We start from the raw sequence: 27,868 nt of genomic DNA, 5'->3' as shown, positions 1-27,868 counted from the left end.
TACATTCGGCGGTGTCAACTGTCAGATGAAGAATACCATCTTCACACCCGGTGATAGAGCCAGCTCGCTTGAGGGAAACTCCTAACATAATACGGGCGAACGAGGAGACATTTACCGCAAAATCATCCTCGCGGATGCACAAGCCGATATTAGGATTCAACCCAGGCTTTCTAAATGGCGGATCCAAGGTAGTGAGGGTGAACGAGGGGGACATGGGAGTCAGGGGTGGACATGCAGTGATACACTGAGACCGGTGAGACACGATTTATGTTGACCGTGAGGGGCAGAGGGAGGGGAAGAATAAAAGTAAAAGTGAAGACGATCCAGCTGAGATTCATTCATCCCACCGTGCTGCCTCTCCCCCAGACTCATCCCGAGCATGTCCTGCAGACGGAAGGCGATGTAGAAGGTGAGCAATGTGTTAGTTAGCTAGTTAGCTAACGTTAGCCTGCTAGCTAGCTACCTGAGCGTTGTGTTTTCCATGACCGGGACATTGAAACAGTGTCATTTTTGATGAATGCGCGGAATGCATTTGATTAACGTTACTTGCAATCTGTGATTATATTTTACGACCATAACGTTATGACATTAGTTCGACGTTCAACTGTTGCCTCCAGTAACCCCCATCTGCTGTGTTTATATTAGCAGTCTAGCTAACTGTTGTCAGTACTTCTATTTTTAGTAATGTCTTATGATAAATTCAACATTGGCTATATAGTGCTGGCCAATGCTAGGTTTGGAGTTGAGCTGTACGTCCGTCCGCTTTCCTACTGGACCAGATAACGTTACTAGCACGTATCCGTGACGTGAGAGAGAGGGAGGGAGAGAGGAGGGGGTTAAAGTAGCTAGAATAGTTTCAGCTGGCTCAGATCCTTTGTGTGCGTGTGCGTGCGTGTGTGTGTGTGTGTGCGTGTGTGTGTGTGTGCGTGTGTGTGTGTGTGTGCGTGTGTGTGTGTGTGTGCGTGCGTGTGCGTGTGTGTGCGTGTGTGTGCGTGTGCGTGCGTGTGTGTGTGTGCGTTGCGAGCCGTTTATTCCCTCCCACTCCGGCTGGTCTCCCTCCCCTTCTCTCACCGTCCTCTTGCCTGCTGTAAACTTTCTGTGGTGTTGTAAGAACGGGACTGGACGAGCTAGATTCCTCTGTGTTCAGGTATGCTGCTGCTTCTTTACATGGCACATCAAACTGTCTTCCTCGCTGTGTAGCCGTAACATCTCTTAAGACATCCGTAAATCCTCTCTCTAGTGTCTTTGTGAAGTTCTGCCTATTATTAGACTAGTGTACTGTGTACCCCTCTTCTCAACCCCCCACATCAGTAAGCCTCCCTCTCTCTCCCTCTCTCTCCCCCCTCGTTGCTCTTTTAAGGCCACCTCACGGTTTTGTGTAGTGATATTTTGCCATGTCTGCTCCATGCATGTATGAGCCTGTGACTGTGTACGTGCTGATGTAATTCTAAACCGCCTTGTGTTCCGAGGGTCCTGTTTGACAGATTCATTGTTAGGGTTCTCAAAAACACACGCTCAGAAAAAGTTGGTTTTCCTCTATGAAGAGTTGGCAAGCCTAGCTTGACTTTTGGATGGTTCAGTTAAAATCTGTCATGCCCATTTATTTTAACAATCTTAACAAGCCAAATCACTTGTATCACAGTAGGACAAATATGCTCAACCAGGTAGCCTAATTGTAAGCTGCTTAGCCAAGTGTCCAATGGCCTCCATGCTTACCAGATTAACATCATATTTATCACCTAGAGGGTAATTGGTTTAGACACCCTTTTCTGTTGTAAATCTCTTGGGGAGGATAGAATGACATCTGTCGTTCCCTCAGCCATTGTTACTGTACATGAACATCCCGTCTTTCTCAACCCATTTTTCCTCCACCCTCTCTCTTTCTCTCTCTCTCTCTCTCTCTCTCTCGCGCCACCTTTTCCTCCTAGTAGGATAGAAAGAAGTAGGACATGGTGTTTAGAACTTTCCTTTGTGCGAACTACCAGGTACCCTAGTTCATGTAGTGTAATGACTCACGGCCGGGTGGCCTACTTCTATGACCACATTTGCCCATACTGTAATTAACTTTCTGTTTAGTCAAGTGGACTTCATCATACTAGCGTAATACAATTGGGTTGTTGGCTAATGACTACTTCCTTTCTTTTTTTGTGTGTTTTCAGGATGACTGCCAGAGGATAAGCGCTGAGGAATCTCACTCCCTCACCCCAAAGTGATCCCAGTTCTCCCTTTCTGTCGTATCCACACGCCCTCCTCCCCCTTTACAGCTCCACTTTCCTGTTTTTATGACATCCTTCCTGCCTCGTCTCACCTTCTTGCCTCTGGGCTGCATTTCAACAAGGACCTCCACCTGATACATCTAGAACAGTCGCCCTGACCTATGTCTAAGTCTGTACTGGAAGTTTGTCAGTCACCAGTAGCAGCTGAACCTCGGTCTGAACGCGCTAGCAGTAAGCATGTGATCAGGTCTCATCTGTGGAGGTCGTTGTCGTCGTCGTCTTCTTCTCTCTCCTGTCTGCGATTGCGAACCCAGGCCTGAGGGGAGCTGTAGTCTTTTACCAGCACTCGTAACCCCCAGCTGTAGTCTTCTCCTTTGATGTCCGTGGGCCATGGTTCGCAAGAAAGGTTCCCTGATCCTGTGTGGAGCTTTCCTATTCGTCGCCTGGAATGCCTTGCTTCTCCTCTTCCTCTGGGGGCGCCCTCCAATGGGCCGGTTCGGGGAAGGCGGGGGTGCTGAGCCCGGGGGAAAAGAGGAGTGGGGCGCGGGGAAAGGGGGCGGGAACAATCTGGCCGGCGAGGTGATCCGATTGGCGGAGGAGGTCGAGTCCGAGCTGGAGACCCAGAAGGAGCTCCTCAAGCAGATCAAGAGTCACCGGTCACTCTGGGCGCGGCGGAAAGACATCGGCAAGCGAGAGATGGGCGGAGCGAGAGAAGAACAGAAGGAGGAGCCGAGGCAGCAGCCTCCCCAGCTAGCTCCATTACCTCAGAAAGATGGCGCGGGCGACCAGGACCAGGACCAAAGTCAGACCGCACAGGGCGTGATCGTCACTCCAGTTCTGGACTCCCACCCGGAGAACAAACTGGACGGTGACGTAAAAGAAGTGGCTGTTCACAACAACTTGGAAGCTACCGTCTCCAGCCCCCAAATTGTCATCCCCATCCTAGTCATCGCTTGTGACAGAGTGACGGTCAAAAGGAGTCTCGATAAACTGATCGAGCACCGCCCCTCTGCAGAGCTCCATCCAATCATCGTGAGCCAGGACTGCGGCCACGCCGAGACAGCCCGTGTGATTGGCTCGTACGGCGCCCAGGTGACCCACATCCGCCAGCCGGACCTTTTGGACATCAGAGTCAAGCCGGAGCACAGGAAGTTCCAGGGCTACTATAAGATCGCCAGGCACTACCGCTGGGCCCTCAACCAGGTGTTCAACACCTTCTCACACTCCACCGTGGTGATCGTGGAGGACGACCTGGAGGTAAGCAAGCTCTGACCAGCACCCGACCAATACCCATCAACATGATCTTATTTTACCTTAAGATAACATAAGATGCACTTTAATAATCCCAGGGGGGTGGAGGGGGTTGGGGAGGGGGGGTGGGTGGGTGTGCGATTTTGGGGAAATTTGACTGTAGTTAATTTCCCATTGGTAGTTTTTGCTATATTGTTAGTGAAAGTGAATTATTCCATAAACATGTAGGTTCATCTCGGCATTAAGAAGGCACAGACTAGTTTGGAATTGACTCAGATGTGTAACTTTTGGATTTAGAGACGGTGCCCAATGCTCCGTTTGCAGCAGTAAGCCCGGACCTGACGACCCCACTGCAGGACAAAAATAAATAAATTCTGCTTGCTCAGCACTTTTCAGAGATTTAAACGGACCTTTGTGCAAATGTGAATTACTTACTTCTGGCTCTAATTTGGGGTAGTAATGTCTGGCGCCATCGAACACATTCTACATTTGTACGGTGCAACCTTTTCTTAACTGGAAACATTATCCCCTTCCCCGACATCACCATTCTGATTTCATACCCTACTCACAACTCTTGGCTCAGATGCCTGGCCCATTCTGTGTAATTACAGACTAGAGTGGCGCATGGTTACTAAACTCAGACTTGGCATCTTCCGCCGTGCGCCTTGTCCCTTCAGGGTAATTAGAGAGCGCTCCTGTGTTGCCCAGGGTTTTCATATTCCGTGACCCCGGGGCCTGTAAACCTGTCAGAGAGGCTGGGACTGTGGGAGCGCCGGGCCTGAGGACGGCTCTCCCGAGGCCTGGCTCAGATGCAGCCGACAGCCACAGTCGCGCTTCGCCTTCTCAGATTAGCACATTGAACTGATTGGGTGAAACATGTTGGCACCAATCAGAGGGGGGGTGAGGGACCTCATGCTGCTGGCCCTCTCCTCAGACCAGAGCGAGCCAGCTGGTGGAATATTTGACGGTCAGGAGGTGTGAGTAGCACAGTCCAAGTCCAAAACAACAGTTGCCAGGAGTTACAGGCTGCTCTGGCGATAGACTTTGCCCCGTAACAAAAAAAACAAGGGGGACATTTTGTGGAAAGCACCAATAGCTACATTCTCACATCTTATCTTTCAAGTTAGGGGGGTTAATAGGTTAATAACTATTACATGTGGGACTTTTTATTTTTTTATTCTGACATTTTTTAATGAAATTGACAGTTGAGGATGGCTCTCTTGGTGGACTGTACTGTAACTCCGGTGACTAATCAGCATCACCTGACCGCCCCCCCCCCCCCCCCCCAGGTGGCGCCTGACTTCTTTGAGTATTTCCGGGCGCTCTACCCCGTGCTGCGCTCCGACCCCGAGCTGTGGTGCGTCTCCGCCTGGAATGACAACGGGCGCGACGGGCTGGTGGACCCTGGCCAGGCCGACCTCCTGTACAGAACAGACTTCTTCCCCGGCCTGGGCTGGATGCTGCTGAAGGAGGTGTGGGCCGAGCTGGAGCCCAAGTGGCCCAGTGCATTCTGGGACGACTGGATGCGGCAGCCGGTGCAGCGTAAGGAGCGCTCGTGCGTGCGGCCGGAGGTCTCCAGGACTATCACCTTCGGCCGGAAGGGCGTCAGCTTAGGTCAATTTTTCGACCAGTATCTGCGCTACATCAAACTGAATACAGAATTTGTGCCTTTCACCAAACAGGATTTGTCTTACTTAGTGAAGGAGAAGTACGATGAGAACTTTGTGAAGGAGGTTTACAGCGCCCCCGTGGTGAAGGTGGAGGAACTGCAGCAGGTGGGCAGGCTGCGGGTGCCAGGGCCTTACCGGGTGCAGTACTCCAGCCGGGACAATTTCAAGGTCTTGGCTCGTCATCTAGGGGTGATGGATGACTTGAAATCAGGGGTTCCCCGTGCGGGCTACCGGGGTGTGGTCAGCTTCCTGTCCAGGGGGCGCAGGGTGTTCCTGGCTCCACCTGAGGGATGGACACACTATGATGTCAGCTGGAGCTGAGAGAGCAGACTGACCAGACCAGATTAACCAGACCAAACCAGACTGACCAGACCAGATCAGACTAACCAGACCAAACCAGACTAACCAGACCAGATCAGACTAACCAGACCAAACCAGACTAACCAGATCAGACTAACCAGACCAAACCAGACTGACCAGACCAGATCAGACTAACCAGACCAAACCAGACTAACCAGATCAGACTAACCAGACCAAACCAGACTGACCAGACCAGATCAGACTAACCAGACCAAACCAGACTGACCAGACCAGATCAGACTAACCAGACCAAACCAGACTAACCAGACCAGACCAAACTGACCAGACCAGACTGACCAGACCAAACCAGACTGACCAGACCAAACCAGACTAACCAGACCAGGCTGACCAGACCAAACCAGACTGACCAGACCAAACCAGACTGACCAGACCAAACCAGACTAACCAGACCAGGCTGACCAGACCAAACCAGACTGACCAGACCAAACCAGACTAACCAGACCAAACCAGACTAACCAGACCAAACCAGACTGACCAGACCAAACCAGACTAACCAAACCAGACTGACCAGACCAAACCAGACTAACCAGACTGACCAGATCAGACTAACCAGACCAGGCTGACCACACCAGACTGACCACACCAGACTGACAAAACCATGTTGACCAGACTAACCAGACCAGGCTGACGAAACCAGACTGACCAGACCAACCTGACCAAACCAGACCAGACTGACCAGACCAACCTGACCAAACCAGACCAGACTGACCAGACCAGGTGTTGATGAGAGGAGAGAGCCTGACTTGCGAGAAACACCCTCTCAGACCAAAGAATACAGACACAACACACAAGGCTTATGAAGGAAGTCCAGAGTAAATACAGAGACCGGTTTGTGGGGTTTACAGACAATACTGAAGGTGTTAGGGTGGAGCAGAGAAGGGCACACCTTGGTTTTTATTTGAAGACCTGAATGCAATGTGACACACCTCACCATGAACACTGACACCGGAGACACGGCTAACAAGTCTGTCCCAGAAAAAGACCTTGTTTAGTTCTCAGTTGTTCGTCTGCTCCAGCAGGTCTTAGAAGTTAGTCTATTTATTTGTCCTCTTCTCTGACTTTTCCCAACTGCTCAACTCATTTTATATGTATTTTAAGGCCCCAGAAATATATATATATATTATTTTTTTCTCGTTTTTGTTTCGTGTCAAAAGACCTTAAAGGGGAGGCCATGTTTTTCTCTTGTTCTACCTTACGAGGTCCAACTAAACAACTTGCTGTACTCCACTCACTCACAGTGAGTGGATATAAGGGTCAAAAGTGTTAAGTTAGATTGATTTTGTTAAATTATAAAATTAGTATTATATACATATATATATATATATGACCGCCAAATCAGAATTATTCTTTTGAAGTAAAACAAAAAATACTTTGTGGAAAGGCTATTTTTGTTTATTCAATTATCTTTGTTTTAAATTCCAATGTCCTTTTAAATGATTTATAAAGATGATTTTGAGATTCAAATGTCACCAGTGAGCATCCTGTTGCACCATGGGACATCCCGTTCATGTAGTTTACCAGCCCTTTTCTAACGCAGGGCAGCTTCCACAACACTGAAATAATGGTCTGGCAAGAATAGGTTTGTTGAAGAACCAATGATAATGATTGTTTTACATACTTTTCTTTTTTTTAATTAAAAGATTATTGGTGAGACATGGGTAAATGGTAATCATTGTACTGTATTTAGTTCTGGGGAGGTTGTCAGGAAAATTGACTAATTCATATGTCCTTAGGATAATGTGTAAAACCACTGCCTGACGTGTTTATAACTTTAATACGTTGCAAATAAAACTGACTATTTTGATATTTGTCCACATATATCCATGCTGACTCGCCCCTTTCTGTAGTGACAGAGCTGTTATGTTTCACACAACACAGGCCATAAAAGTACCACTATTCAGAACATGTAAATGATGAAAAACCTGGCCTTGGCCTAAAACGGGATAGATGCAGTATTTGTCCAAATTCACAAATAGAGTACACAAATAGAGTACACAAATAGAGTACACAAGTCATTTTTCTGTGGTTCCACTGTTGTTGGCCATTACCCAAAAAAGCTTTTCGCAGCTCATTCAAGTGACCCGATTCACCCCAATAAATCCATCCCCACATTCTTTAACACTTAACTCACTCTGCCATTATCCTGTTGACTTCCTGTCTTGCTTCCTGTGTGACACATGCTGTCAAACTGTCCAGATAAGAGCCAATGGGGAGATTAGCGGCGGTGCGTCGGAGAACAGAACCTGAGTGCTGATAAGAGCACACCTCTACAGATCATCACCATGTGAATGAATGTGTTGCCAGTCTGAAGCAGAGGCTTTATACTGTATTAGTAAAGACCCTAAGCACATTCATGATGGCTTCATCACACAGCCAATTTGGATTTTATGTTGGCAGACGTTTGCAGCTTGCAGCACGATATCACACACTTCAGTTCTGACTTGTTTATGAAGGCGAACATAACACACAACTCGACGCAGCGCTGTCAAGCCACCCCCTGCCCAGGCACCAGTCACAAGGTGATAATGAAGTTTATCCCTCTGGGGAGGAAGCAGATGTCAGCCACTCAGAAAGACCCCAGCTGTTTCATCACACCGCACTCCTGGGCCGCGGCCGGACGTTCATTCTTATCTTCTATTCTGATGCAGCAGACTGAGGCACACACACATCTGAATCAAGGTAGTGTAGGGAGCCTACAAACATGTTTATTATCACACAGTAGCTATTGAACAGAGCATGTCAAAGTGTCCATCACTATATCTCCTGTGAGTCCTTCAGTGTAGTTTGCTCTTTACCAAATCTTTCCCTTGGTACTATAGCCTCTACCAGCAGCAGTTAACAAATAAATTATCACAGCTAAAAAATGCACCAATCCCGGTTCATATTTTAACAAATTCAAATATATAACTTAAATATACAGCAACAGCAACTCAGTCTAGATAAATATACAACAAAAATAACAGCAGGACTGTGAAAAACAAACTGCAATGGGAAAGGCATTTCAAGCATTTCCTCAGACCAACCCACAGGGGGCGCTTATAACAAGAATAGTTACTGTATGTATCGAAGTAACAGATGAATGCTGACTCAGTTAAGGAAGTGTTGGTCTTTGATGTGTCCCGTTGAATTTAGTTACTATGTCCGCGTCTATCGCCAGCGCTGAATTCCAAACACAAATCAGAAACTCTAAAGCGGTCCACAGAATGACCCGTGTCGTCCTCTACCGGGCGGGTTCAACTGGTGAGGAGAATACAAGAGAAAAGCAGAAAAACACATGACTCATCATCACCGTAGCTTCTGAGAACACACAATTATGCGACTGCGACCCCTACATAATACTCTTGATAAGTGGTGAGGTTGCAAGCAAAGAGCCGACTGACCCTCCCCTTGTAGGTGCTGCGCTGCGGTAGGCTACTCACTATATGAGGATATGTCGATCTCGTCGGGCAGCTCACTGATGTTCACCTCGAAGCGGTCCTGCACGTCGTTGAGGGTGCGGGCGTCGCTCTCGTCAGACACGAAGGTGATGGCCAGGCCCTTGGTGCCAAACCTGCCGGCTCTAGCAACCTGGAGGGGATGACGAGGACAGGGCCTTAACAAAACAAAAAAAGGTCTAAACGCAAAAAGCGGATCCTGTCCTTGGTGGGGGGGGGGGGGGGTTTAGAGCAGAGACGTACCCTGTGCAGGTAGGTGTCGGAGTCCTCGGGCATGTCGTAGTTGAAGGCGATGTTGACCCTTTCGATGTCCATCCCTCGGCCGAACAGGTTGGTTGCCACCAGGATCCTCCGCTGGAAGTCCTTGAACTGCTGATAGCGAGACAGCCTGGGGATATGGGAGAGAGCACGGGAGGAGGAGAGAGAGAGAGAGAGAGAGAGAGAGAGAGAGAGAGAGAGAGAGAGAGAAAGGTAGAGATAAGGAGGGAAAGATTAATAATGGAGTGGCTGTGGCTCAGGAGGTAGAGCGGGTTGTCCAGTGATCGTAGGGGTCAGCGCTGGTTCGAAGCCCAGCTCCTCGTCGAAGTGTCCTTGTGCAAGACACCGAACCCCAAATTGCTCCCAATGAGCAGGACAGCACCTTGCATGGCAGCTTGCCGCCATTGGTGTGTGAGTGTGAGTGCGTGTGTGAATGGGTGAATGAGAGGCCATTGTAATGCGCTTAAGTGCAGTCCATTTACCATTTACCATAATAGTGCAGGAGGCCCAGGGGTGAGAGACATTGCTGAAAAAAAAGGTAACGGACACTTTCCATTTCACTTGCGGTTCCAAACCCATGTTAACTATTGGATGTTATCGCTGTTCCTCCAGGAAATATGATATGCAATTTGTAATTCTATAGCAACGTGATTTAGCACTGAGGGACTATAATGAAAGTCAGCAGTAAGCAGAGCATTCGTATTTTAATGTAGAAAATGTGAGTAAATAACAAATAATTTTAGTCTTTGGCAAGTGGCCATGGTATAAGCAGGATAATACACTCCTGCTGGATAATACACTCAGCTTCGCCTTGGGTAGTTATTAGCCTCCGTGTCGTGCATTATTTTTCGATAACAGCACACCTCGTCATGTATTATCCCTTACATATAGCACCTGTATTTACACCATTACTGAATGTTATAACACACAGAGTTGAAGTGAACTGACAAGAGTGGAGTGAACTGACAGAGTGGAGTGAACTGACAGAGTGGAGAGAACTGACAGAGTGGAGTGAACTGACAGAGTGGAGTGAACTGACAGAGTGGAGTGAACTGACAGAGTGGAGTGAACTGACAGAGTGGAGTGAACTGACAGAGTGAACTGCTCACCGTTCTTCCTGGGACATCCCGCGGTGGATGGCGATGGCCGGGAAGTTCTGCTCCACCAGCAGCTGGGCCAGAGCCACACAGCGCTGAACGGACTTCACAAAGATGACCACCTGGACACAGACACACACCGTACAGACTTCACTAAGATAATATCCACCTGGACAGACACATACTGAACAGACTTCCCAAGATAACCAACCTGGACACAGACAGAACACTAACCCATATGACCCCTCTGCACAGCACTTGACAGAAAAGGACTATTTCAAATCTGGCGCAGACTTTGAAAACTTGAGGGAGGAAAAAGGTTACTTGACGAGTCATCATTCGGGGGCCTTTTCCGAATGTTCTGCCTCTTTTCTTGTCGCCGTGGAAGACGACGGGCCATTGGCCATACCTGGTTGAACTCCAGCACGTCCAGCAGATCGAAGAGCTTCCTGTTCTTCTCGTTGTCCTTCAGCTTGACGTAGTACTGCTGCAGGCCGTGGAGTGTCAGCTTGGTCTCATCATCCACAAAGATCTCCATGGGCTGGAGCAGGTGGGAGTTGGAGAGGTTAGGAGGGTGGGAAGCCATGGTGAGCGGGTAGGTGTTGAGGGGGGGTGGCTGTGTTGAGGGTGAGGTGTTGGGGGGGGGGGGGGGGGGAGGGGGTAGCAGTGTTGAGGGTGAGGTGTTGGGGGGGGGTGGAGGGGGTAGCAGTGTTGAGGGGGTGAGGTGTTGGGGAGCGAGGGGTGGGGGGGGCATAGGATATGGGGACGAGGAGACCGGCTGAAGAGTTAAGCCTAATTTATATTTTTTGGCTCATGGCTCACGGCTCATAGCTCTGTGCATTTATACTCAATGAGCCGTGCCGTGCTGTGTCCATGTGATGCTATGTTGTTACCAAACAAGAAAATGTTTCTCATCTCCTAGCAACACAGAACACTTCGTCTCTCCAGGCCAGTCAACCAATCAAAGATGTGTGCCATATAATGACGCTGTGTGAGCCGCTAGAATTTTGAGGTGGTACGAGCCAAGCGGCTCACAGCCTGCGAGACGTTCCAAATGACGTCAATGAGCCAAAAATGTGGCTCACGGCTCACAAAGTATAAATTAGGCTTTAGGAGTTAGGTAGCAAGGTTAAAGGAGGATGTTGAGAAAGGTTCAGGAAGCGCCACTCCACCTAAGTTGACTGATTCTTGGTCTGGTGTCGCTACATGAAACAGTGGTTTCTCAAGAGTAAAAATGATCGGTCCAATAAGCCCTGACTAACGATTCGCCTATCAGAGCCAAGGGCGGGACTAATGCTGTTGTTGCTATTGTTGTTGCTGTTGCTAGATTCAGGCGGATATGTTGGTCTCTAGTGATCGGTTAGGGAAAATTGAATCTCCCTCCCCCATGGAAATCGAGTGGAAGCAACGTCAGACTGAAGATCTCAACGGAGTGTAATAAGCTGATAATTGTGCCTGATTTCAGGCTAGGAATGGGCAGTTAGATGAACACAATACAAGTCCCACTACAGACACTCGATTTCTGAAGAACGCTCTCTCATAATCTCCTTACTCACGCATCTACGCTGCAGTCAGTTTGACCCAAACCAAAGTTAAATATGCTTTCAAGTGCTTTCATGTGCTTCCTCAATCTAGTCACCATGGCTCCAATTAATGCGGGGTCAGCCTTAGTTCCCCACTTAACGATGGATCGATACAATTACCAACCACACACAAAAACACATCAATCTCCCTAAATTGAGTCTGCCGCTCTGGCAGTTGTGCCTAATTAACCAATCAAAGAAAACATTTCTGCCAATAGCCGGACGTGAGCCTACACAATACACTATCAATTAGTAGCGCTGCAACAGCCTATCAAAATAAAAAAATGAAACAATTCAAATAAAAAATTTTAACAATTTGAGAGAATGGATAAAAATACTATAAAACCAATCAGTCTTGCACTTCATTTTACTCAAGCAAGAACTGCTGACTATGCCCCTCTCCACTGCTGTCATCTTGCTCTCAATCTGTCCACTGCTCCGTCAGGCAATGTATCAGATCCCGTGGTTGGCGACAGGACATGTCTTTAAGATAATGCGCGGGTGACTGATTCTACACCTGCGCATTATCTTCCATTACCACTTCCTCTGCCTTCCCAGCATTCTCTGTCTGGCTGTGCCTGCCTCTGTCCGTGCTTAGGGGAGGTTTATAATTTCCTATTCTTAAAAGGCACACTGGTGGTTGGACTGCAGTTAAAGGGAAAAAACTTTCCATTTTCTTTAGTGAGACGGCACTTAGACGGCACTTGGGCCTACAGCCCACTGGGTTAATCGGACATCAATCTCCAAGCAGTTACTTCTACTCCGTTTAAGCAGACTGGTTGACAAAGAGGTAATGGGGCCATTCTGGCAGGACTCTATAGACTCAGGACATTTCACTGCTCTTTTCACATTGTTGGGAAAGTAATTAGGTGACTTGTGATATTCCCACTATTTCTTTCTTTCTTTCTTTCTTTATTAGGTGGGCTAGCTTGTAGAAGTAGAGGAGAGAGAGGGGTACGCCACGGACCCCACAATTCAGCCCCTGAGTGGGCTAGAGACGCACGGTCTTCGCCGGTAGGTGCATGGAGATTGCCCGGTCCGTAGTAGTTCTAGCAGTAGCTGTTATATACAGCTGCAGCAGCTAGCCCACCTCACATTTTCTCCAGGAAATGTACTTTCTAGTTACATGTTGAAGCGCTGCGAGGTTAGCCTCTATTCCATTCCCTTTGCTGAAGTCAGCCATGTCTGTCCTCTTGCTCGCTCCCTGCTCAACCCTGTCTGCCCTCCAGCTCAACCCTGTCTGTCCCCCTGCTCAACCCTGTCTGTCCTCCTGCTCAACCCTGTCTGTCCTCCTGCTCAACCCTGTCTGTCCCCCTGCTCAACCCTGTCTGCCCTCCAGCTCAACCCTGTCTGCCCTCCTGCTCAAACCTGTCTGTCCCCCTGCTCAACCCTGTCTGTCCCCCTGCTCAACCCTGTCTGCCCTCCAGCTCAACCCTGTCTGTCCTCCTGCTCAACCCTGTCTGCCCTCCTGCTCAAACCTGTCTGTCCCCCTGCTCAAACCTGTCTGTCCCCCTGCTCAAACCTGTCTGTCCTCCTGCTCAACCCTGTCTGTCCCCCTGCTCAAACCTGTCTGTCCCCCTGCTCAAACCTGTCTGTCCTCCTGCTCAAACCTGTCTGTCCTCCTGCTCAACCCTGTCTGTCCTCCTGCTCACTCCCTGCTGATTTAATTTGTTCTTTGTGCCCACAGAGGTTTTTCTAGATACACCCTCACATTTTTTTTCATTTAGCTCACTCTCCCAAGGGTTTTGTGGCTACATTTTGTACTTTTCCCTTCCACCCTCTGGGAGAACCCCGTCTATCAACTATAGGGCTGTTTTCCTGATAAACAAAGGGTGGCAACTAGGTTATCCATTGTGAAAATGTGAGAAAATGTCCTTCTCAGCAAGATTATATTACTGCTTGACGCCCCCAGCAACTTTTGCACTAAACTGACTACTGCACTGCACTCTTTGTAGTCCAATTGCACTGCTACTTTTTGCACTATGTTTGTATCACTGAACTTTACGAGTCCTGTCATGCACTGTCCTGTCCTGTCCTTGCACTTGTCCATTGTTGTATTGTTGTGAGTACCACGCTGTCGAAAAAAAATCCTATGTATGAACAGTACAATGGCTATCAGTGAATGACCACAGGTGTCACTCTAACTGGAACATAGAACAGGCTTGCCGGTCAAAGCCTGATTGGCAGCACACTGGCTGAATGTCGGACCCACTTCCACCTGCATGACAGTGACAACATGCGTCTGGGAGACCACATTAAGATCAACACGTCAGCCGGTACAGAGCTGCAAGGTTGGCCGTCCACTAAGACCAGAGGGGACTTTTTGTTTTCCCAAAAAGCAGCAGGTTCAAGTTTGTTTTGGAACATAAGAGAGAAGCGACTCCACCTCTCGCTCTCTCTATCTTGAGATTTAGGGAGGCCGTGAGGGGTTTCTCTGGCTGGCAGGGAGGCGTGGGAGTGGAGGGAGGAGCGAGGGGCGTGGGCGCAGGAGGAGGAGGAGGAGGAGAGTAATTACGTCTTGCATGAACTTTCGGCAGACGGGGCGGATCTCTTTGCTCAGGGTGGCGCTGAACATCATGACCTGCTTCTCATGGGGGGTCATGCGGAATATCTCCTGGACGTCTCGACGCATGTCTGGGAGAGGGGAAGAGAGAGAGGGGAAGAGAGAGTGGGGGAGAGAGAGAGAGAGAGAGAGAGAGAGAGAGGGAAAGAAGGGGAATAGAAGAATCACTTTGCCTGAGCAACTTCAAAGGGATAATTAGCTGAAAACACTATTTTACCATTACATTGACTGTAGACAGGATTCACAATGTTGGTAGCTTAAAAACACACATGCAATTTCGGGGTCATCGGTGGAAATTGTTCCCTTCATTACTCCCATCCAAGACGTCCTCCTCCGGGGGTAGCCAGGAGCAGTGGGCAGACATCGTTCATGGTGTCCGGGGACCAAGTCCAAGTGCTCAGTACAGGTCTTGGTCAGGGACAGGACTGAAGAGCATTTGTTCTTCTGCATGTTTTTCATATTGGGTTCTTTGGGGGGAAACCCTTGCGAACACGGGGAGAACATACAAACACCACACAGAAAGGTCTGGAGACCTTCTTGCTGTGAGGTTACCGTACTGCGCCACCATGCTGCACGTGAGCGATTTGGGGGTTCAGTGTCTTGCTCAAGGGCAGTTCGGCACACTGCCAGGAGCTGGGATCCAACCGGCCAGCCGCTCTACCTTCTGCTCTACCTCACTGGCAATGTTTGGTTTTGATTGGATCACCATATTACACTGCCCCATTCATGATTAAAATATATCTCTGTATTTTCTTATAAATCAAGTCAGTTACAAAAGACACTAAAACTCTATACCTTCATTCCGCTACCTTCTTTTAATAAGTCATTACCAGATATAGTGTCTGATCACTGCACCTGCTTTTGAAATAGCTTCCCTGGTCTATAGTACACAGTTCTCTGTTGATGTTGTAGTATATTTTTTTAATGGACTCTTTTATTTATTATACTTAGGTTTTATACACTGTATATTTTGCGATGTAGTATACAGTATGTTGTGATGTTTTTAAATGGATTCGTATTGTTTATTTACCTATGTTTTATTATTTACTTACTAATGTTTTATTATTTGTACAGACTTGCCTTCTGTTTTGCCACTTGGCCAGGTCGCTAATGCAAATGAGAATTGGTTCTAAACTGACTTTATCTGGTTAAATAAAATATAAATATAAAAATAAAAACACACACTGACCTAGCTGCTCCAGCATCTTGTCACATTCGTCCAGGATGAAGTGTTTGATGTGCCGTAGGTTGAGGGTCTTGTTGCGGATCAGAGCCAGGATGCGTCCCGGCGTCCCCACCACCACATGGGGGCACTCTCTCTTCAGCACCTCCTCGTCCTTCTTGATAGGCAGACCCCCGAAGAACACAGCCACCTGGTCACACACACACAGCCATAGAGTAAGGAGGAGGGTTGCATAATTCCAGAGTATTCACAAACTTCCCATGGAAATTAATGTGAATTTATGTGAATTAACGGGAATACATTCTGGGAAGTTTATGAATATTCCTGGAATTGTGCAACCCTAGCACAGATAGACAGAGAAATCAGGCTCTGTGATTATATAGAGGTTATATAATCAAGTTTAGGACCCAAGGGTGGAACAGAGCATCAGGTACCTTGATAGTGGGCATGTATTTAGAGAACCTCTCATACTCCTTGCTGATCTGGAAGGCCAGCTCTCTGGTGTGGCACATCACTAACACAGAGATCTAGTGGAGTGGAAAGACAGGGGAGTTGTTAAGAGGGACAATATTGCATCAGATAAGCAATTCAACTGAACAAGAATAAGACAAGGCAAGGCAAGTTTATTTGTATAGCACATTTCAGCAACAAGGCAATTCAAAGTGCTTTACATGAGACATTAAAAGCATCAAGACAAAGTGCAACACATAAAAGGTCATATAAAATGAAATGCAAAAAAGGACACTTTTCTTTATCACATACTGAAACTTTCTCTCTCTCCACTCACTTACGTACAATGTCCTTCTGTATAGTTGCTCGCTGGCTTTTCACCAGTGCCTCAAACATCCTTTCTGAGCAAGGGACCACATCAACTGTCAGTCGCCTACTGTTGTGTCACTAGGCACACCTAACCCAACTCTGGTGATTTGGTGATATAAATTTGTGTGTCGTCTGCATAGCTATGGTAGTACATTTAGTTGTTTTCCATAATTTGAGCTAGTGGGAGCATGTGTTCAGAAGAAGTTTAGGTTCAGCTCTGGAGCTCACTGCCCCCCCCATCCAGGTGGTCAGCACATGGTACAGTCCATATCTTGTACACATATGGACACCAGTAATCTTTAGAATTGTTCCTAAGGAATTTAGTGTCTCTGCTGCCCGTGTACTTGTTGTTTGTTTTATATACCTTTGTTTTTAGTAATGTTACGTTGATTTGATTCTTGTGACTATGTTATTTATTTGTATTTTTATGTTGGGTACTGCGGATGGAAAGTAGCCTCGTGCTAAATCCAGCATTTTTACACGCTTCATGTTTTAATGTTGAACTGCATCCAAACTTATGTTAATGTGTTCATTAATTTGCACTGTCCCGTCTAAATAGACAAATAAAGTAAAGTAAATAAACATCCTTGAATCCAGTGAGCGATGGAAGGGGGGGGGGCGGGTTACCTGTCCGGTGACTGGTTCGATCTGCTGCAAGGTTGCCAACACAAACACCGCGGTCTTGCCCATACCAGACTTGGCCTGGCACAGCACATCCATGCCCAGGATCGCCTGGGGGATGCACTCATGTTGAACTGTTAGGGAGAAACACAGTCAAAAGGATGATCACCAATATAGCTCATGACAAGCTGACCGTTCATTGTCATCTAATCTAATAACACTGATTAGTCACCCATGATAATCCTGCTGCAGGTTTGGTTATACTATATTCGTGTTGTAGTCTTTTTTAAGACTTTTTGAAGGTCTCGGTCTCGTCTCGGAATCGACCGCATTTTTACTCAGTCTTGTCTGTCAAGTACTCTTGACCCGGTCTGGTCCTGCCTGGGTCTTGGTCTTGACCCGGTCTGGTCCTGCCTGGGTCTTGGTCTTGACTCGGTCTCAACCCCTCAAAGTCTTGGTCTTGTCTCAGTCTCGATACAATTTGCTCTAGGTGGTCTTGACTACAACACTATACAAAATTACCCACATGCACCGCATTGTTGTATGTAATGCACATTGTTGTATGTAATTCACAAGCATTTCATTGTGCACAATGGACATTCATTTCACATGCAAATAAAGTTGCGCTAAACCGAGCTAAACTCGGTTGCCCTGTGCTCACCCTCAGACGGATGCTCAAAGCCACAGTCCACTATGGCCCTCAGCAGCTCTGGCTTCAGGAGGAAGTCTCTGAACCCCGAGGAGTGGATGGACACATAGGAGCCCTTCACGCCCTCCTTCCTCACGGGCACGTCGTCTCCTCCGCCGCCAGCGTCCACCTCGTCCTCCTCGTAGTCCAGGAGCTCGTTCTCCACGTCGTTCTCAGTCATGACTCTCGCCTGAAACGTAAAAGGGCACAGAGAAGATCTGTCAGCAGCGCTATGGTAAATGGACTGCACTAAACTATTATAATGTTAGTGTGCCTTTTGACTTTACTAGACAAATCGCTTGACAATGGCCTCTCATTCACAAACCCACAAACACATACATTCACACATGCATTCGTCAGCTCATTGGGAGCAATTTGAGGTTCAGTGTCTTGCTCAAGTACACACAAGTACACATGCCGACAGGAGGAGCCGGGAATCGAACCACCGACCCTGCAGTCATTGGACCACCCATTCTATCTCCTGACTTGAGCCACAGCCTGCCATTTCAAACAATAGACCCAGTGTTGGTTGATACGCAATGCTGCTGTTTGTTGGACCAACGTAAAGTGATAACAGACAACCCTACAGCATCGTTTGTGGAGACAGCATGACATTAGCTGCTCCGCTAGCTACTGTAGCCTGCTGGTCTAGCAACGTTAGGCTAGCTAGCAAGCTTCTGTAGCAAAACACGAGGTGCACAATGGCTTTCTTGGTTCAAGTTATAAATATTCAACATGTTTCCTCACGACGTAACGCAGCCTACTTGTATATATTTATTTATATGTAGCTAACTAACTGCAGGCCTACCTCTTCAGATGGAGCAACGGTTGTTTGTTTTGAAGAGCGATGCTACTATCTTCACTGCGTCATCAACACGCGATTGTAAATGTGAAGCCGCGGGGTGCATTCCATTCCTGAACGTTGTTTCCTCTCTTGCATCCTCGTGCCCCTGGTAGGGCTGGGGTAAATAAAAAAACAACATAAATGACGACAGATTGTGACTGACAGTTAGTGAGGAAAGTAAACGATATATGCCCCGTCACGTAATATCTGTGAAAAGGAGTTAGCGAGGGCACACAGGAGGGGGTCGATTTTTGGAATGGACCGCAGCCCGAAAACCCCAACATTACGGCCAGTGCCTGGATGTGATGTCAGGCCTCTGAAAACGTACACTTTAGCTATATAGTGTCTTTTGCGTGTCTGTCTTTATAAAGCGGTAAGCGACATTGATTTATAAAAAACAGTCTGTCTCTAGCTCATCGGGTATACGTTAGCTAAGCTTGTTCTCACGCGTGGAAAATGAATGTTTAGCTATAAGCTAACACGTGTCGACATTATGCTCTTAAAGAAGGTGTTGCAACTTGCCAGCTAACGTTAGCTGGTGAGAAACAGTTGCAATCATTGACAACGCACACGTTTGCCTGAAATGTTTTTATATCTTCAGCCAGCTAGGTAGGATGTCGTCCTTCAAGGGAAACCCAAACTTCTGTCCAGAGTGTGGGAATGTGCTCCCTCTTCCCGGGGTTCAGGACATCGTCACCTGCCCCCGCTGCTCCTTCAGCGTCCATGTCAAAGGTGAGAACGTGTGGACTGTGGCATCACATCACCTTCAAAGGCACATTCACCCCGGAAACCTTATTGTACTTTGAAAAGCATGTCTCTGTATTTATAGAGATTACTCTCCTCACTGTGTGTGCGTATGGATATGACGCAAACTGATTATTTAATGTTATTGCGCAGAATTCGCAGGTCAACATATCACGTCCACGGTGATATTCAACCCTATTGAACAGTCCTCTGTTACCATGGAAGATGAGGAGGATTCAGAACTCAAGGGGCCTGTGGTAAGATAGCGGTTGATACAATACAAACGCATAGATCTGTAGGATTATAAACCTGTGTCTGTGATACTGTCAACAACAATGCACTTGTTCATTTTCATTTGTATCTGATCATTTGTATCTACTGTAAATTTGTATATGATTTGGTTGTCTTTGATGATGCGACAGTATCCCCTTGGGATCAAAGTACAGTAATACTACTAGGCCTACTATTACTACTACTACTACTACAACAACAACCACCGTTACTACTACTACTACTGTTACTGCTACTGTAGTACTACTACTACTGCTGCTTCTGCTATTACTACTACTGTTATTACTACTACTACTGCTGCTACTACTACTGTTACTACAACTACTACTACTATTTTTCTTTTCATTCCTTCCTGATCTACTGTATTAATTTTCTCTCACTGCAGATCGACAGGCGATGTTCTCGCTGTAATAAGGAAGGAATGGTTTATCATACCAGGCAAACGAGATCTGCAGACGAAGGACAGACAGTCTTCTTCACCTGTATACACTGCAGGTAATCATCACGTGTTACTGTATGCAATCCCACTGTAACCACCTTCAGTAGGATGCTGTACTTTTGTCAATAACACAACATTGAAAATCATTTCAACTTCATATAATTTAGTTGAGGCTTTTGGTGTGAGTTCATCTATTGAGTTATAAGTTATATTTTGGTACTCTTGCACTTTGACTTTAGCACTAGAGTATGCTCATAGTCATAGTTGTTTAGAAAGAAGATGCACTTGTGAGTTCTGTCGAGTAGTAGTACGCTGACTATGTGAAACGCAATTATTGTAAGTTGCTTCAGATAAAAGCGTCTGCTAAATGACTAATGTAATAAGTTGTTAATTATTTTGATGATGTTTACAGATATCAAGAGAAGGAAGACTCCTGAGGGGATCAGAGATGGCCATTCCCAGATGTGTCCTGCTTCCATGGCCCTCCCTCTGAGCACTCCCTTCGTTTCCTTTCAAAATGTTACTTTTTTTCTGAACTGGACTGTATAACGCATGATAGTAAGATTGGGTATTGGAGAATGCAACATTAGTATGCTATTCACTGCACCTCATTAGTTGCCTTATGGTAGCCACCTAAAAAGCATCTTAAATTGCTTTGCAGCATCAGGCGGGTTGCAGCATTATGAGTGAGGTTTGAATACTGATGTATAATGTGTCTTTGAAGGTTTTTAACGTGGCATTTGTAAAAAGAAATAAAAATAAAAATCTATATAAAAATATAAATTGTGTGGTCTTGGTCTCACCTTTGTCAGATAGTCAATGCTCCTCAATAACCTACCTGATATTTGTTCGTAAATTACTACATATAGTACCACTAAAGCAGAGGAAAAGTGACATTTTCATCCAGAGAGCGAGACAGAAGGAAGTTGTCCTGTCGTCCAATCAAAGGACTCCTGGATGCCGGCGTCACGTGACCTATCAACATGGCTTCCTTGTGAGAACTTGCCGAAAGAAAGGATTACGATGAATCTAATGAAATTCACCAATACATGGAATAGTTAAGGACACTTGTGATATCCAACCCCGAGGTTAGACATTATGTTCATAATATATTAGTCTATGATGTTATCTCTTTAACGCTGGCAGTTATGCGGCTGACTCGGTTAACGCAAGTGGCTACCGAGCAAAGCCTCATGAATACAGACGTGCCATCAGTATTGAAAAGACAATTATCTAACGTTATCTTCAATTTTACTACAGTTCACTTGCTATATCTTCTTGTCTGACATTGGTATCTCCTTTTTATGTTTTTTTCTTCTCCCGAAGAGGATGAAGCTGCGCGTGCAGTTGCAATGCAAGAACCTCCATGAATATCTGAAAGAACTGAGTCCTGAGGTCTTGGACAGACTGTACAACCACCCGGCCACATGTCTAGCCGTCTACAGGTTGGTACAGCAACCAGTAACTATGATACATGCATTACAATTACAAAAGAATACAAATACATGCACATATATCTGATGAAGGGCGTCTGACGTCAGGTATGCATGTTCATCCCTCTTCTTGACAGGGAGCTCCCCCCGTTGGCGAAGAATTATGTGATGCGCATGCTTTTCCTGGACCAGCCCCTTCCGCAGGCTGCTGTGGCATTGTGGGTGAGAAAGGACAGTCAGAAGTGAGTCTAATCTGAGTGATCTCCTCATCATGCACAATAATAAATAATGTATAATCTTCATGTCGTCTCAGTGGATCTAATGGTTCGATGACTCAGCCCCCCTCCCCGAGATTTATCCTTCATCATAGTTTTAAAGAAGGCCACCCCTCCTTACCGCCCCCCCCCCCCCCCCCCCTCTGTCTGTTCCTCTCAGGGACCATGATGAATGCGTGTCCGTGCTGTCTGGGCTCCGACTGTGGCACAGCCAGCAGCTGCCGGGAGGCCTGCAGGGGAACGTTCTGAACCCTGTATTCAAAGACAACCTGCGGATAGCCTTGCTCGGGGGGTAGGCTGCTTTCTCGGTCGCTAACGACGGCTCGGCGCTGACGGCCTCCGCATCACTCATCCCTCATCCCCCCCCCCCCTCCTCCTCTCTCTCCCCCAGAGGGAAAGCGTGGGCGGACGAGGGCAGCAGCCTGGGCCCCGACCGGCACGCGCGCGACGTGGACAGTCTGGACCGCTACGCCATGGAGCGCTGGGAGGTCATCCTGCACTTCATGGTGGGCTCGCCCAGCGCAGCGGTCAGCCAGGACCTGGCCCAGCTGCTGATACAAGCGGGCCTAATGAGGAGGTACGGAACCAGCCCGGTAGAGGGAAAAGTCGCGCACTTCCAAAACTTTCAGATCAGGTGCTGGATTAAAAGGATCCGTACACTGAAGCTCCTGTATATAGATTATAGTAGATTAATTCCCAGGAGCCACAGTGTGCGGATTCTTTTCTTCTTCTTGTTTTTTGGTACAGAACCCACAAAGAACCCCCATCACCCTCTGTTTGTTGTTGTTTACACACTGTCACTTTGGGTGGTGGGCGTGTTCACCGGGACTTGGGCGGCAACGGGGGCAAATATAGGTAATTGCACTCACTAGTTGGCTTGGACAAAGAGGGGGGGGGGGGGGGGGGAGGGGGTGAGCACGGTCGGGGAGTGCATATTTTTCTGTTGACCGTCACCGCTCTTTAATTTATAATATCTGGTACCGGCTAGTTTTTTTTTATTGTGTCTTTTTGGATGGAATAAACAGTCAACCGGACTACCTGAAGTGGACCTGAATTATTTTATTTTTTATTTTTATTTTATTATTATTTTGCTATGCGTCACAGTGTCTACCCATGTTTAGTCCCTCGTGGCCAGATTGGTTGGCCGCACACATCATATACATGTGTGTGTGCATATTAATACACCTAACCTGTCTCTTTTTTCCCTTCTCTGTTCTGTGATTGTCTTGTTGTTTCTGTCTCCCAGTGAACCAGGAGAGGCTCCCTGTATCACCTCCGCCGGCTTCCAGTTCCTTCTCCTGGACACGGCCTCTCAGCTCTGGTACTTCACCCTGCAGTACCTCAACACGGCGCAGGTACCCGTCTGGCTTCAAACAGGGATAGACGTGGAGCCCGAGCTTCCCCCCCACTGTGATGTGCTTATCAGTATGTATATGTGCGTTTGTATGCTCTCTCTCTCTGTCAGACACGAGGGATGGACCTGGTGGAGATCCTCTCCTTCTTGTTCCAGCTCAGTTTCTCCACTCTCGGCAGGGTGAGAGCTTCAGTCTGGTCGTACAGTTCCCACTGATCTGACCAGAGCTGTCTACTGAATTCAGAATATCTTATATAGTGGGTTTCTCACAGCCAGTTGTAGTTTTTTGTTGCATAAACTGATCATGTGTTAACACAGGACTACTCAGTGGAGGGCATGAGTGAGTCTCTGCTGACCTTCCTGCAACACCTGCGAGAGTTTGGCCTCGTCTTCCAGAGGAAGGTGAGATCTTGTGCAGAAACCGGAAGTGGCTCACATCGAAGAGTCAGTTTTAAAAAAATGAAATATTGTCCTTACCTTGTCTGTGACTCTCCCTCGTCCTCGTCCCAGAGGAAGTCTAGGAGGTACTACCCCACCAGACTGGCCATCACCCTGTCGGCGGGAGTCACCACCAACTCCGCCTCCTCGACCTCGGGCACCACCCCTGGGACCGGAGACACCGGCTTCATTGTGGTGGAAACCAACTATCGCCTCTATGCTTACACAAGTATGTACAATTACAAGACGGGCTCTACAGCAGACTCTGAATGAGTGTGCAAACCTGTTTGTTTTTGCCAGTGATTTTCACTCGATATGTCAGGAAGTATCTACACAAGCTCTGTGTGTTTACCTGTCTCATCCGTGTGATTCCCAGACTCTGAGCTGCAGATCGCTCTGGTGGCCCTGTTCAGTGAGATGCTCTACAGGTTTCCCAACGTGGTTGTGGCCCATGTTACCAGGGAGTCTGTGCAGCAGGCCATCGCCAACGGCATCACCGCACAGCAGGTAGCTTCCACACAGAGCTCCTCAGAACACAGCCGACCCCCGAGTTTGTCAAGCGGCTGTATTGAACACGACCGCATTCTTGTTAATATAGTAATTGGACAGTGTGTCATTCATTTTCAGGCCTTGTTTCTTGATTGTATGTCATTAAATGTTGCCTATGTGTGGTTGGACTAATGATTATGTTCCCGTTCTGCAGATTCTCCACTTTATGAGGACCAGAGCACACCCTGTCATGTTGAAACAGGTACACCGCCTCCATATATCTCCAAAATTGATTGATTGATTTTTATTTTGGGTAAAACTGAATACATACATCAACGATGCAGGTATTGCCCAGAGGATAGCACATTAAAGTATTAAAAACACTTATTTCCAATGTGGTCCTTGGTCGCATATAACAGTACATCGACTAACAGATACATTCAGAACAATACAGAACAATACATATAAAAAACACAATTTCTACAACGGAGAGTTTGGATACTTGATTCTGATTGGCTAGCAGCCGTGGTAAAATACTCTGTAACCCACGGCTGCAACCACATAACAATTAGTATTAATGCGCCGTCAATCTCATTGACGAGGCCATTGATAAAATCAAGCGGTAGGCTATGCTTTGCGTAGCAACCACTCGCAGCAACCTCGCCTTTTTCGTATCCTATTACAAAAACGCACTCATCAGTCCGACTCCAACACTTCCACACCCCTACCATCAAAAACGAGTGCTCTGGAGAACTGTTTTAATAACTGCACCATAGCTGGAAATATTCAAATAAACATGAACAACCCGAATTATGCTTTATGGTTTATGTGAACAAGGCCAACCCAAATAGGCGAGATAGCCTATGTTGCCTGGCAACCATTTAATTCAGAACTATAGAAGATTTTGTAAATACTAAAATGATAACAATGATCAGTAAATAAATGATTGAATGTTACTACTGAGTGTTTTTGTATATATATAGTATATTTTGAATATATATATATAGTAACCGTTGTAGAAAAGCAATTGACCACTCGAGGCAGTGGGTTACAGGGGATTTTACCACAGCTACGGGGGTTTTAGGCAACGCCCCGTAGCTGTGGTAAAATCCCCTGTAACCCACTGCCTCGAGTGGTCAATTGCTTAAGTACACAATAAATCACAAATGTACTATGAAAACAAAAATAAACTACATCATCATCAAAGTAACAACATTCTAGACAGCCATTGACCTCCATAGGTGCTGCTTTACTTGCTTCTTAAAAATATCTCTACTCTGGCACTGTTTTATGTGCAGCGGGAGACTATTCCAGAGGGGGATGCCTATATAAAAGAAGGCCACTGTACAATGCCACACAGACATAGTCAAAATGGGACTGGACAAGGGTGTTCTTTAGCCATTTTTCCATCTACTGTATATGGGTTGGCCTTTTGGCCTGGCTTGATGCAGTCTGACCCGGCGGCCAGGATTTGTACTCCCATTACAACCAGGCAATTCCGCTTGATGTGTCTTTAACTGATGACGCTGGTCTTTAGACTGTACACAGGAACTTATATATATATATATTTTTTAAAGCCTAGTAGCCTACTATGGGATGAAATTCACACAGATCATAGCTCTAATTTGATATTTTGTTTATTTGTAATTCATACTCAAATCAACAATTGTGCAATGATTTTTTTGTACGGATGCTGAAGCTACACTGAATAGAGAACTATAATGAAGCCCATCTGACGTCAACCGGGGCAACCCACGCTGGCGGTCTTTGGACCTGCTTCCGGAGAGGGCCCATTAATGGAGAAACAAATCATCACGTTTTGACCCGGCGCGGCCAAAAGTGCCAATGGAAAATTCGCTCTCGCTCACTCTCCATGTGTCCTTTTCATTCTGCGCTAATTACGGTCATATCTGACTGCCCTGCATCTGGCCCTGCCGCCACACGGGAGGCTGATCAGTGGAGTCGCTCAGGTGTGTCCGCGTCCAGACTGACTCCGCCTGCTCTTGTCTGTCTGTCTGTCTGTCTGTCTGTCTGTCTGTCTGTCTGTCCGTCCCAAGACCCCGGCTCTGCCCCCCACCATCACAGACCAGATCAGACTGTGGGAGCTGGAGAGAGACCGCCTACAGTTCACCGAGGGTGAGCCTGTGTGTTTGTATAAGCTTGTGTGTGTGCGTGCGTGTGTGTGTGCGTGCGTGCGTGCGTGTGTGTGTGCGTGCGTGCGTGTAGGAGCAGCATCTAGAATCTTCACCTAAGGCAACATTTTCCCCCAGTCACACGCAATTGGAGTTCAGAATCAATTTTTCTGAGGGAAAAACCATACAGGATGTGTTGGGAAGTGAGACTGAGAACTGTCCTGTTGATGTGTGTGGTCTCGGGGACCTGGGCTCCCTGTGGACCGTGTGGCCTGGCAGATCTCATTGATTTCCTTGGGCTTCATTTGTCCTGCCTGAGGGTTATATCACTGACACGGCTCTCTCTCGCTCTCTCTCCGCTGACGGCACTCTATCAATATGACTGTTGCACCCCGCCCCAGCTCTCTGATATGTTGTAAACCTTAATAGAGTTGGAGTATTGACGTGCGATGCACTTTAACCTCATCTCTAAGCCGTTTGTTTCCCCCCCGCTTTCTTTCATTTTTCTCCCGATCTCTGTATGTCTCCCTGTCCATCCCAGGCGTCCTGTATAACCAGTTCCTGTCCCAGGCTGACTTCGAGGTGCTGCGGGATAGAGCGCAGGTTAGAAATGCATGTCGTTGTTGTTATTTTTCCGCTCTTAACAGGATCAATGAAACCACTAACACACTAGATGTTAAATAGTCCAAAACCAATGTCTTCACAAATTAGCCTTGTCCCTTGACCTTTTCGACTATGGCCTTTTTGACTACCTGCAATCCATCTACGTTGACATGTTCAAGCCCTGCTACAATTACATGTAGGCCTGTGTTGGGGTGCACACCTGACCTTTCTGTCATTTAATGTGTTCCTTCTCTCTGTAGTCGTGATGCCTCTTTCATTACACCAGCAACAGGCCGCTCACTTCAGCATCCTCCCTTCTCTCCTCCTTTCCCCTCTCCTCCCCTCCTCTCCCCTCCCCTTTCCTCCTCTCCCCTCCTTTCCCCTCTCCTCCTTTCCCCTCCTCTCACCTCCTCCTCTCCCCCTCCCCTCCTCTCCCCTCCCTTCCTCTCCCCTCCTCCTCTCCCCTCCCCTCCTCTCATCTCCTTTCCCCTCTCCTCCCCTCCTCTCCCCTCCCCTTTCCTCCTCTCCCCTCCCCTTTCCTCCTCTCCCCTCCTTTCCCCTCTCCTCCTTTCCCCTCCTCCTCTCCCCTCCCTTTCTCTCCCCTCCTCCTCTCCTCTCCCCTCCCCTCCTCTCATCTCCTCTCCCCTCCTCTCATCTCCTCTCCTCTCCCCTCATCTCCTCTCATCTCCCCTCCTCTCATCTCCTCTCCCCTCCCTTCCCCTCCTCCTCCCCTCTCCCCTCCTCTCATCTCCTCTCATCTCTCCTCCTCTCCCCTCCCTTCCTCTCCTCCCCTCCTCTTGTCTCCTCTCCCCTCCCCTCCTCTGCCCTCCAGGGTCTGGGCGTTCTAGTGTGGCAGAACGTTCCCCACAGGGTGATGGTGGTGAGTCCTCAGGGACACAGCGAGGTCAAGAGATTCTGGAAGCGACAGAAGAGTCACACTTGATAGGAGGGGCCCTAACAAGAGAGGGAACCGGAGATCACACGAACGGACAATACGATGGAGGTTAAGATGGCCCCCTGAACAGGGTTGTTGGAGGGTGTGGGGGGGGGTGGTATTAGCAA

General features: G+C 47.5%; 4 protein-coding genes across 5 annotated transcripts; 3 read left to right on the top strand and 1 right to left on the bottom strand.

The window, feature by feature from the left end:
• The first annotated feature begins 12 nt into the window (after nucleotides 1-12).
• Nucleotides 13-5,861, top strand: mgat1b (alpha-1,3-mannosyl-glycoprotein 2-beta-N-acetylglucosaminyltransferase b). 2 transcript variants are annotated; one of them, XM_084455240.1, is made up of 3 exons: nucleotides 13-409; nucleotides 2,160-3,473; nucleotides 4,757-5,861. In XM_084455240.1, the coding sequence occupies exons 2-3, from the start codon at nucleotides 2,607-2,609 to the stop codon at nucleotides 5,456-5,458; spliced, it is 1,569 nt and encodes a 522-aa protein (XP_084311366.1). In that variant the 5' UTR covers nucleotides 13-409; nucleotides 2,160-2,606; the 3' UTR covers nucleotides 5,459-5,861. The 2 variants fall into 2 exon arrangements, with proteins under 2 accessions (XP_084311366.1, XP_084311365.1); XM_084455239.1 differs by lacking the exon at nucleotides 13-409 and adding an exon at nucleotides 958-1,147.
• Nucleotides 5,862-8,273: 2,412 nt separating this feature from the next.
• ddx39b (DEAD (Asp-Glu-Ala-Asp) box polypeptide 39B) lies at nucleotides 8,274-18,643 on the bottom strand. The gene is made up of 11 exons (XM_084455649.1): nucleotides 18,573-18,643; nucleotides 17,738-17,954; nucleotides 17,083-17,210; nucleotides 16,071-16,163; nucleotides 15,643-15,826; nucleotides 14,406-14,524; nucleotides 10,717-10,848; nucleotides 10,320-10,429; nucleotides 9,196-9,340; nucleotides 8,938-9,085; nucleotides 8,274-8,755 (listed from the first exon to the last, which is right to left on the bottom strand). Exons 2-11 carry the CDS (start codon nucleotides 17,943-17,945, stop codon nucleotides 8,739-8,741), a joined length of 1,284 nt encoding a protein of 427 aa, XP_084311775.1. The 5' UTR covers nucleotides 17,946-17,954; nucleotides 18,573-18,643; the 3' UTR covers nucleotides 8,274-8,738.
• A 265-nt stretch (nucleotides 18,644-18,908) lies between these two features.
• Nucleotides 18,909-20,813, top strand: polr1h (RNA polymerase I subunit H). Its single transcript, XM_084455697.1, has 5 exons — nucleotides 18,909-18,981; nucleotides 19,210-19,340; nucleotides 19,506-19,609; nucleotides 20,029-20,138; nucleotides 20,495-20,813. Exons 2-5 carry the CDS (start codon nucleotides 19,223-19,225, stop codon nucleotides 20,517-20,519), a joined length of 357 nt encoding a protein of 118 aa, XP_084311823.1. The 5' UTR covers nucleotides 18,909-18,981; nucleotides 19,210-19,222; the 3' UTR covers nucleotides 20,520-20,813.
• A 246-nt stretch (nucleotides 20,814-21,059) lies between these two features.
• gtf2h4 (general transcription factor IIH, polypeptide 4) lies at nucleotides 21,060-27,868 on the top strand. The gene is made up of 14 exons (XM_084455736.1): nucleotides 21,060-21,170; nucleotides 21,409-21,527; nucleotides 21,653-21,757; nucleotides 21,951-22,082; nucleotides 22,182-22,367; nucleotides 23,037-23,145; nucleotides 23,256-23,324; nucleotides 23,463-23,546; nucleotides 23,655-23,811; nucleotides 23,959-24,089; nucleotides 24,286-24,333; nucleotides 26,129-26,207; nucleotides 26,745-26,806; nucleotides 27,639-27,868. The coding sequence occupies exons 2-14, from the start codon at nucleotides 21,412-21,414 to the stop codon at nucleotides 27,747-27,749; spliced, it is 1,389 nt and encodes a 462-aa protein (XP_084311862.1). The 5' UTR covers nucleotides 21,060-21,170; nucleotides 21,409-21,411; the 3' UTR covers nucleotides 27,750-27,868.

Source organism: Borostomias antarcticus, assembly GCF_949987555.1.
Source record: "Borostomias antarcticus genome assembly, chromosome: 21".
NCBI lineage: Eukaryota > Metazoa > Chordata > Actinopteri > Stomiiformes > Stomiidae > Borostomias > Borostomias antarcticus.
This window is presented reverse-complemented; position numbering and strand designations above follow the sequence as displayed.